An 11,734-nucleotide genomic window follows, 5' to 3' on the forward strand; every position below is an offset into this window, starting at 1 on the left:
GCATGAGAGAAAAAAATACTTAGTGGATGCTTATCAAAATCCTTAATCTTGGAGCATAGCCTATGCTCTGATATCACTCTTGCAGATATAGGCGTGGGAGACCCCGCAAATACCAAGAATAATGTACTACAAATAATTAAACAGACTACTCAACATACCTAGAAATCCCATAAGCGCATAATCACTTGAGACACAAGCAGAAAGAGATAGAGAGCGAGAGAGTGAGGGAGAACGTGTAGAGGCACCTCCTAGAGCGGAGTGCTACATCGGAACGGTGAGAGAGAAGGGAGGAGAGGAGAGAAGAAACACACGAGCATTGGGTGCAATCTCCCCCCGTGCAAGAGTGACCATTTCTCTCTTGCACATATTTCATTTATAGATTCTTCAATGCTCAAAAATGAATACACATTGGCCGACCGGCATAAAATGACTATAGCTCCTAATGAGCACTTGAGTAATAAATGTACAGATCCCATATCCATAACAACCTCGGTTTGCGAGATTTGTCATCCTTGGGAGATGGTGTTTTAGAACCCTTACGTGCAATTAGCACTTGGGATGTTGACCTCCTCTACTTGGTCTTGCCAGCACCACAATAGGGTAGCATCTTGAGATGCAACACTCACCTGATGCAGTCAGCACTTGGGATGCCGACCTCCTCTACTTGGCCTCGCCAACACCATAATAGGGTAGCATCTTGAGATGTAGCACCCACCTGATGCTCTAATACCATTTGTAGGGCTTGGGGCCTATGGAGGATGGCGACAGCATGTAGCAATGGCAACAAGAGCATGCAAAGTAGAGAGAGGAGATGAATGCGAGAGAGAGAGAGAGAGAGAGAGAGAGAGAGATTTGACTATTTGAAAATTAAACGATGTTCTTTGTTTGTAAAAGAGCCTTACATATATATAGAATCCTTTAGCCATGCATCAAACTCAACTTCTAATTGACCTTATCTGCATGCCACAAGGGCATGTTCTCACGGGTAGGGCTTGAAACCCAAACGCATGGAGACTCTTTGAGGTTGTCAGTTCTCAAGAAGTGAACCTAACAAGCGAACACATCAACTCAATAAGCAAATCACCATCAATGATTAAAAATTTTCTTATATTATTTATCACCGCTCTACTTAATCACTCTATTTTAGTAACTAAACGGACTCAGATTTTCACAAACTTTTTAAGAGAAGCTTCACTAGGCCTAAAGGGACAAGTCTACAAAGTCTGGTCGTATACTGACAAAAGGTACATGGATCACGATCCATCATGACCCAAGTCACAGAAACTACAGTTACAAAACAACCCGGACCGGGTCGCCCTAAGATTTAATAACATTCTCTGATGGTCAAAACATCAAAAAATAGTGATTTTAGCACTCAGATATGAAGATTATGCTTGTAGATGCTTAGTCTTCAACCACAAGATAATTAGACATGCTTACACTTAAATGAAAGACAAAAGAAAGAGGAGCACAATGCAAGTTTCAAAATTGAAAATGGATTACCCAATCACAATGCAAGTTTTAGGATTAAAAATGGATTACCCATTGACAAGATATGTTGATAACAAGTTGGAGCAGCTTGAATGCTTGAGCGGATGTACAACAAAGCTCTTTTCTTCTTCCAAAGATAAGATCTCTTTTCACATTGAAGTTATTGATTTTTATACCTAGGGATTTCTAAATGGCCAGTGAATGGCTCACATGGTGACATGGGCCTTTACATATATCCTAACAGAATTCAAACTCAAGGAATTGACCTACTACTATGGGATTATGATTTGAACACAGTGTAGCTACAATATCTTGGAAAATAACAGAGTACAACTTCATTAAAATGTGATGTCCGGCTAGGTGGGTGCTTGTTTACAGAATTTGCCAACACAAATACCTTAGAAAGCTTAGAAAATTCCTCGACGAGCTTTCTGGCTAGAAGGCGGTCTCTTGGAACACATTGATTATAGGATATTCCCAACAAGGGCCGGTCCAAAAAGCTTTGGGTTGTTTCCACCAGATGATGCGAAGGGAGTGCATCTCTCCATATGAAATCACCTATGCTTGCATGCTAAAGGCATGTGGCACTACGGAGGACTCCAATATGGGCATGCTTGAGTGCAAAAGGTACTTGAAGAGATTTCTATTTGGAATGTTTTCTCTTTGAACGATGATTGTGTAAGATATGCTCAACATGAGATTTCTATCTGAAATGTAGTATCTTGGAACCTATTGATTACACTATCTCCCCAATATTTCTAAGACAAGGACTTGAATACAAGATTAAATAGACAAATTTAATAATTGAATATCAAATTACAAGAGAGAAATTTAGGTTCGTTATTTTGTTCTTGAATACCATGACTATATAGTAGGAAATTGACTACGGGGTAGGGCATGACTTTTGTTTTTTCTGAAGCCTGCCTGCATCACAAACAACACCCTACTTGACTGTTGTCTAAAGCTTCTAACAACCTATACTTTTGGGAGCAACGTCACTTTCAAAAGAAAGCTTACTCCACATACACATCTATGATGTTGCCATGGATATGAGAAGACATATATGTGGCTACTAAGTAAAAAGAAGAACAACAATATAGAGGTAGTGGTGATCATAGCATGATAGTGAATTTGATCTCATGAAAATCAAGAAAGAATGGAAATTAGATCATCTCAATCTCTCTTACATTTATCTAGAGCAGAAAGAAGGCCCTACTCTAGCGGCAAAGTTCACTGTGCAGGATTTTAAGCTTGTCAATAACTTGTATCAGAAAAAGGATGGCTAGAGACAATAAAAAACAAAGTTGAGGGCATGTGGGTTGCCTTTAAATTGAGAGAGAATTTTCTTAAAAGGGCAATTGATTATGTGATTACTTGGTTGGCCTAAGGTCTTTTTATCAAATGAACCACCAACCTCCTCTACGTTGTCGAGTTCTCTGACCTCAATACTAATTAGGAAAAATTTGGACTCTCAAAGGGGCCCTATCAAGAGGTTTGACTTTGCCTCTATTCCCCAAAGTGGGCAACCCGGTGAGTTCCATGAATGCTTTGTCAAAACCCTATCAAACAACATATCATTAAAAAGATAATAGAAATTAGATTCTAAATCCCAAACCCCTATAAATTTGGAGTTGATTCGTAGAAGTTATGCCCCCCCCCCCCCCCCACTGAAGCTGAAATGTGGGGAGAGGCTCCGTTTAAGACGGAGTTGTCACATCAAAAAATAGAATTTTTTAGAATATAAGGAATCTAATGGCATGGTATATATATCAATGGATAGGTCTTGTTAAGTACATTCTAAATCCAAAAGGTCCAACAAGTTTTGATCTCACTTGTAAAAGTTTTACGTATGTCCGTTTTGGACAAGAGAGAGAAAGTCAAAGTCTTACACTGCCCATTTGAGACTCCAAAATGGACATACGACAAAACTTTTATAAGTGAGATCAAAATTTATTGAACCTTTTGGATTTAGAATGTACTCATCGAGCTGTCTTATAAATGAAACCTCTCCCATCATTTCAGCTTCAGTGGTGTAGGTAGAAGAGGCTTATAATTTTGGGACTTTCCAATTAATAAAAGGGAAAGGGAGGAAATGACTTTATGGGAAATCCACCTTTTTCATATAACTTTCTTTGATTATGCTAATTTAACCTTCAAAACCTCAACTTTCCCTTAATAAAATTAAGTATTAGCTTAATTTGCATTACTAAATAAAACCTTGCACATATACAATCAACATAGAAGTTATGTCTTCCTCCTAAGCAGAAAGGATTGCTTATGAAAATGCGAGAGCTTAAGCATGACTTTAAGTAAGCATGAAAGTAAATCTCTTTCAAGAATAGTAGGGTGTTCTCCTTGCTTTGAAAGAGTAACGACGAAGGGTGAACGTAGCCGGTTCTTCCCTGCTTCACTTTTCTTAAAGACCCCCAATTTGGTTATTGGAAGAATGAGAGATTAGAAGAAAGATTGAAGCTATGGAAAGCTTGAAGATTAGGAGAGAGAAGGTGGAGAGTGTAATGGTAATTTTGGTTATGGTTATGGACATGGCTTCTCTTGGGGAGAGAGGTGCGTGTAGGAGGTGTGAGTGAAAGAGGATTAGCTTTGGCTTTCACAACTCACTCTTAAGCTTGCACTTTCAAAAAGGTAAAGAGAAGTGTTTATCAAGTAGAGAAATCTCCTTTTAAGCTTAATTTGATAAGGTCCTTAACTTATCTTGGTAAGTTATTTTTACATATCTTGATATCCTTTCTTCCTTTTCAAAGCTTCTTCAACAAGATACTTATGTAAAAAGCTACTTCTTTAACAAGTGGCTTATGTAACAAGCTACTTTTTCAACAAGTGGCTTATGCAACAAGCTACTTTTTCAACAAGTGGCTTATGTAACAAGCTACTTTTTCTCACAAGTGGCTTATGCAACAAGCTACTTTTTCAACAAGTTACTTTTTCACCTTATCCTTATTCTTTGTTTCCTTATGTAAATTTTTCTTGAGATAAAACTAATTATCCATGCATTGGTTATATCCACGTTTCTATGGTGTAAATCGAAAGTGCCTCATGAGTAACTAGGGTACTTGAATATAGCCCAAATTTACTCGATTGTATTTGAAAGTCGACGGCTTAGATATGTCGTCAAGAGTAAGGGCTAACAAGAGGAGGACCTTACAAACTTTCCAATAAAAAGACAGGTCTGTGCTCAATCAAAACAAATAAGAAAGGTGGTAAATCTTCATCCACAAGTTACACTTTCAACTTTTGGGTAACGCTAATTTAGCCTTCGTTAACTGGCTCGTCTATATAAGGTGCAATATATTTTCATTTCTTACATTATTATTCCCTTTGTCTTTCACTTTTCTTTCCATCCCTTGTCAAAATTCCTTAGGTTTGTCTCTTTGCTCATTACCTTACTTTATAGATCGGTGGCAAGAGCTAGTTTTATCTGGGACCATTCCTCATCTCCATCAAGCAAGTGAATCCGTGAGGAGAGATTTTGTGGAGCAATATGGATGCCTGCTATTTCCTCACTTGGGAACTTCAGTAGCTCAAACCAAATGGTGGACATTTTGAAGTATAACAAGGGTGACACTTCGGGATTGGGATCACTTTCATAATAATGTCCGTTTGGCTATGGCTATTGAATCTATGGGTTTGGGTCCTCGATATTACTACGTGATGAGGTCAATGCATCAAGGTTTTTCTGAATGAGTCTTTTTGCTTGCTCAATTTCTTTCTCATCAAAAGATATTTCTTTACCCTCACTTTCGTTTACCACTTAGAGGGCCCTCTAACTTCCCACCTCATACTAGAGAGATTAGTGCAACAATTTCACAGCGAATTCTTCCTATTGATGAGAGGCCTAATATGTGCCCTGATTTTGATAGTTTCTTTTGTGATCATGTAATGGATGGGCTTATTGACCTCTAGAAAATTATCTTTGTTGTATTCCTTGACATTGTTCATCATGTTCTAAGATCTTGGTGCCTATCTTAAGTCCTTGTTTCTCTGATTTTTTGATGGTTATAATGAAATTGGTTCTCAATTCTTATATATAGTATTTGATACAAGTCCTTGAGAGAATTTCAGACATAGCTACATCTATTTAATGATTTTGTAATTCCATACAAAGATTCGAGTCACAAGATTTAAAGGGTAATGCTAATTTTGTTAATATTTAGCAAAAGGTCAGGTTACATTACTTATGTAACACAAAAGTTTGTTAAGATAGAACTTGGATTTGTAGTTACATGGGCTAACACGGTTTATTTTGAGCCCAAAAAGAGGAGAATCCTAATAAAAAAAGATGAGGAAACTGAGAAGTAAGGTGTTCCCAATCTTCCCAAGAGGCATCTTCAATGGGATAGCCCTTCCACTGGAACAAAATCTCCCAAATTGTTTGGTGTCGTAGCTTCCGCTCCTTCATGTCTAAAATTTGCTATGGCTCCATCTGGAATTGTCCCTATGTGTTAAGAATAGTATCCTCATCATTAAGGATGTGAAGGGGATCCGCAACATATCGTTTTAGCAAGATAACATAAAAGACATTGTGCACATGCAAGTGAGGCGTAAAGCGAGTTTGTAAGATTGGTCCCCTATCCTTCTCACAGTCTCAAAATGGTCCACAATGTCTATATGCTAACTTCCTGTATTGTCCCAATTGAGTGAACTTCTCTTTGTTTTGACCCTAAGGAAAACTCTATCTCCTAACTTAAAAATCCTAGGAGATCTATGTAAATCAGCATAACTCTTTTGCTTGTCACTTGATCTCTTAAGGTTCTCCCTTATTATTTTGATTTGGAAATCCATTTCTTCAAGTGTATTCTTTGATGTAGTCATTGGGAGACTTGGGTCGGCCATTCTGAGAGGAATCATGCAATCTTGTCCATAAAGGGCTTTGAATGGGGACATTCCTAGGCTTCTATAATAGGAAGAATTATAGGAAAATTCTACTAAGGATAAATATTTGATCCAAAGATGAGGTTGATGACTGCAACATGATCTCAACAAATCTTTTATGACTTGATTAACTCTTTCGGTTTGTCCATCTGTCTTTGGATGATAGGATGAAATCAGGTTTAATTGAGTGCCTAAGGATTGGAACATGGCCTTCCAAAACTTACAGGTAAACTTGGCATCACGATCACTGATTATCCTAGCAGGGATTCCATGTAATCTAACAATATATTTTACAAAAAATTGAGCAATATCAGCTGCAGAGAAAGTGGTTTTGACTCGGGCAAGGTGAGCTACTTTGGTGAGTTTATCCACCACCACAAAAATTGAATCAAAATTTCCAGCAGTCTTGGGCAACCTTGTTATTACAAAATCCATACTGATGCACTCCCACTTCATTGCAGGTATATACAATGATTGTAGCTTCTCAGGAATCTTAACTCTTTCAGCTTTCACCTTTTGGCATATCAAATACTCCTTAACATACTCTAAGGTATCCTTGTTCATCTTAGGATAGTAGATTTTTTTAATAAAGAGAAGCAAACATTTTGTGATAACTTGGGTGAGCTGCAAGGGGAGTTTCATAAGCTTCCTTTAGAATTTGCATCCTTAAGCATGTAGGTATGCACAATCGATTCTTGAAGAATAAGTGTCCATCTTGAATAGAGTAGTCTTCCACATATCTTTTCTAGACTTGAGCTTGGATTTCTTGAATCAATGGACTATAATGCTCATGAGTTTGGAGGGTGTTTTGAACTTCCTCGGGTAGGGTTGAATGAACTAGCGTAATAGCAAGGACACTACTTGTCCGCTCAGAGCATCCACAACTTGATTTTCCTTGCTTGGTTTTAATTGATCTCAAAATATAAGTCTTGTAGAGGTTTAACCCATCGCCTTTGTTGCATTTTGAGACCTGGCTGGGTGAAAATCCACTTGAGACTTTTGTGGTCATTAACAAGCTCAAACATCCGACCTGAAAGATAGTGTCTCCACTTTTTGAGGGCATGAACCATAGCTAGTAGTTCAAGGTCATGAGTGGGATAATTCTTGTTATGAATCCTGAGCTGTCGTGATTCATAAGCTATGGGATGGCCTTCTTGATGTAGGATCCCACCTATACCTTGTATGCAAGCATCCACTATCACCTCAAAGGTTTTTTTGAAAATCTAGAAGTTTGGGAACAGGTTCACGGGAAAGATATCTTTTAATTTGTCTATCTCTCTTATCAGACCAGATAAAGGGTTCCTCTTTCTTAGTGAGCTCAGTGAGAGGACTTGTGATGAGTGCATAGTTTTTGATAAATACTCTACAGCATCCTGTGAGGCCGAGGAATCCCCATGTAAGGATTGCGGGTTTTGCTACAATTCCCATGTGTAATTGCTCTCCATGTGTCAAACTATATTTGTTTGTTGTGTTGCCTACCATGTGTCAACCATGTGTTAGCCGGTGTGTGTGTCAACCATGTGTTAGTCTATGTGTCAATATTGTGTGTCCTTTGTAGCTCTATATAAGAGCACTTTTGTACAAACTTCAATAACAAATCTAGTACCTAATTTTTCATTTGTATTTGGTCATCTTTCTCAAGTTACTTTAATAGTTAATTATCATCTTTTAATTATGAACGGATCCTTTAATTATCCGCCCTGAAACCCTACAATTGGTATCAAATCATGTTAGGTCCTAGGCTATTTAGACATAATCTCCCTGCTAGATTATCTAGTTCTTCTTCTAACTAGGAGATCGATTCAATTTTCTTTATATTAGCATTATTATTTATTGTAAATATTTTTGTCTTTTTTTTTTAAGTGTCTCTCTATCTACATGCATGCTAGGTGTAAGCATATTCATAGTCTAGGTGTCTCATTCAGGTTTTGATAAGTGGCATGGAAAGCATGGGAGGATAAGCCAAGATTCAAGAGGTTCTCTGTCTTTTTCATTTAATGAGAGAGGTTTTCAAATTTTCAATTGGGAGATATTATCACGTTTTATAAGCTGGCTACCCACACTTCCTGAATTCATTAAAGCATGTTGCTTGAGTCTTAACTTCTCTCCTCACGGCATAAACTCGTAGCTCATTGCCCAATTGGACCCCTTGCTATGTTTGGTTTTAGCTCCGTCCTTGCTACCATCAACCCCTTGCTACGACTACCTACTCCTGTTGCACTGCTCATATCCGCCACGAGCACCTGCGACCTTGCTCGTCTTTATTTTTAGCCACTTAACAAAAAACCCATTATTGAGTCTCCCCCCGCCCCCCCACACACACAATCACCCTTGTGAACTGAGTGTCTTGCAGGGTGCCACTACGCAACCCAGTGCTCATTGCTTGCACCTTCTCAGCTCGACACCTGCAAAGCCTCGTCCCACACTGCTAGGCATCATCTTCATCACCTTGTCCTACTGCTCTGCTCGTCTTGAACACACCAGCACGGGTTGCCTCGCCCTCGCACTCTCTTGCACCTATCGGTTGCCTTGTCCCTTGCTCTGCAATCAATCCGTGTTGAGCACACACACACCAAAAGCGACCTCAATTGTTAGTTCACGTCGTCATTGCCACGTCGGTTCCCACCTGCAGCTCATCACCAAGGAAAATTAAAGCTTTGTTTCATTTAGAAAAAAAAAATCCATTGAAGCCTTGGTTCCCACCAAGCTTCAGCAGTGGTGGTCACTCCACACCACCTACGAGGAATTTTCCACAACACGCAACCGCTCGAAGGGCCAAAACAAGTAGAAGACAATTCAAAACACCCATTTTGTGAAGAGTGGCTTCACTATAGGTGAAGAGGTACTTCACATCAACCATTGAGTTGTTCAAATGGCTACCATCAGCATTACTTCAAAATCGGAGCCCGAAGACTTTCTTAAATCAACCGGACATAAGTCCAAGAATTTGAAAAATGAATTCATGTCGCGAAAAAAATCAATTCAAGATCAAATTTGATTGAGGAATCCTCGACCTCCCATTTCTCTATCAATGCCGATACCTACACCTGTGGAAGAAGTTGACAAAAATGACCTCGAACAAACAAATAAAGCTTACGCACATAACTTGGTCAATAAAGTTTTAAACTTTTGATCCCTCTATGTGTTTGTAAGGGAAGGATTTGTGTGATCTCACTTTATGTTTAGGGGATCTAATGTTCCATACCCTACATGTGTTCCAGGGGAGGATTGTGTATACCTACACCCTGATGTGTGAGAGAAAGTTGTGTGCCTACAACCTATGTGTCAAGGAGAGGCAAGTTTATGTTTCTTCAATTTTTTGTTTGAGGGGAGGAAATTGTGAAATATGTGAGTGGTATTTTGTGTATCCAAAACCCACAAAGGGGAGGATTGTAAGGATTGCGGGTTTTGCAACAATCCCCATGTGTAACCACTCTCCATGTGTCAAACTATATTTGTGTGTTGTGTTTCCTACCATGTGTCAACCATGTGTTAGCTTGTGTGTGTGTCAACCATGTGTTAGCCTGTGTGTCAATATTGTGTGTCCTTTGTAGCTCTATATAAGAGCACTTTTGTACAAACTTCAATAACGAATCTAGTACCTAATTTTTCATTTGTATTTGTTTATCTTTTTCAAGTTACTTTAATATTTAATTATTATCTTTTAATTATGAATAGATCCTTTAATTATCCACCCTAACACAATACACCTCATACTTTTGAAATCGTCTTGGGAATGGGCCATTGAACTACATCTTTCACCTTAGCTCGGTTGAGAGAAAGACCATCCTTAGAAACTATGTACCCAAATAGGCAACCTTTTGTACAAAGAAAGAGCATTTGCTCCGCTTGGCATAGAGTTGGGCTTTTCTGAGAATCCCCAAGACATGGCGTACATGCCGTTCGTGATCTTCTCTAGGAATGTGTAAGGATGTCATCAAAGAAGATTAGAACAAAATCATCTAACTATGTCTTGAAGAGGTTAGTGATGAGACGATTAAATGTGGCAGGGCATTAGTTAGGCCAAAAGGCATGACAATGAACTCATAATACCCAAACCTTGTGTCGAAAGCTGTTTTTGGAATATCCTCCCTTTTTATCCCTACTTGGTAATAGCTTGACCTGAGATCAATTTTGGTGAAATATTTAGCACCATCGAGTCGATCAAGTAGCTCATCTATGCGAGGCAAGGGATAATTGTTCTTGACAATCCACTAATTTAGGCCTTGAAAATCTATGCAAAGTCTGAACGTTCCATCTTTCTTCTTTTGGAAGAGCACAAGAGCACCCGGGGAGAGACACTGGGTTTGATTAAACCTTGTTCCAAAAGCTGAGTCAGCTGATTCTTCAGCTCTATGGATTCAGAAGGTGACATCTTGTAGGGAGTCCTTGCTATTGGTTGGGCACCAAGAATGAGCTCAATGTCGTGCACTAATTCCCTAGGTGATGGAAGATTTGTCAACTCCTCTGGAAACATATATTGATATTCATTTAGCCATTCAGGATCTGATTCTTCTGATTCGGTCTCTTGTTTATTGAGTTTTATAACATAAATTAATAGTCTTTTATTTAATCCCTTTACCAAACGACTGGCTTGACCACCTTCAGGGGAGCTTTCCCTGCTCTGCTTTGCACTAACTTGTTCACCCTTTGAGTTTGAAAAAGAGATGCTTCCTTCACTGCAATGGATGTTTGCTTTATTTTTGCTCAGCCAATCCATTCCTAGGATTCCTTCAAATCGGCCCATCTTTAGGATTATAAATCTTTGTTGGGTCGAGTGACCTTCTAGTTGAAAGAATAAATCTACCATTTGTTCATCTGTCAAAATGGTGGATCCAATTGCTAAAGAAACCCGTAGCTTATGGCTTGTGGTTTGCGAGGTGACTTGCAATCTTTTTACAGTGTTAGGTGAGAAAAATGAATGTTAGCTACCAGAATCAATAAGAAAGGAAAGAGGTTTACCCTTAGACTCTCCCTTAGTCTCAAGAATGGAGAATGTCAATTTTGGCCACTGGGATACAAGGCAGCATAGATGTGAGCTTGCTCCTCTATCTCATCCTTTACTGAAACAAAGTTCATAGTTGATGTTCTAGGTGGGTTGTTGGTTGGATTTTGTCCACGAAGATGAGGCATAAGAGTAGGTCTTGCCTGTGCTAGATTTATCCCTATGGTCCCAAGGTTTTTGAATTGTCCCCCTTGATTGTTGGGTGGATTCAGACAGTTAGCATGGCGGTCCAAGTTACTGAGGTCATTTCTTTTAGGGAATTCTTCCTTCTTATGACCAAACGCTAGGCACTTGTAGCATTGAATTTGTCTTCCACTTTGAGTGACTGGAAGGGTGTTCACAGGAACA

General features: G+C 38.9%; 1 protein-coding gene across 1 annotated transcript; it reads right to left on the minus strand.

Annotated features, from left to right (window-relative positions):
* Positions 1-10,615: 10,615 nt before the first annotated feature.
* Positions 10,616-11,128, minus strand: LOC147458121 (uncharacterized). The gene has a single exon (XM_086513398.1). The coding sequence runs from the start codon at positions 11,126-11,128 to the stop codon at positions 10,616-10,618; it is 513 nt and encodes a 170-aa protein (XP_086369524.1).
* Positions 11,129-11,734: the final 606 nt, after the last annotated feature.

This window comes from Adiantum capillus-veneris, chromosome 5 (genome assembly GCF_014529385.1).
Source record: "Adiantum capillus-veneris isolate H3 chromosome 5, ASM1452938v2, whole genome shotgun sequence".
Classification (NCBI taxonomy): Eukaryota; Viridiplantae; Streptophyta; class Polypodiopsida; order Polypodiales; family Pteridaceae; genus Adiantum; species Adiantum capillus-veneris.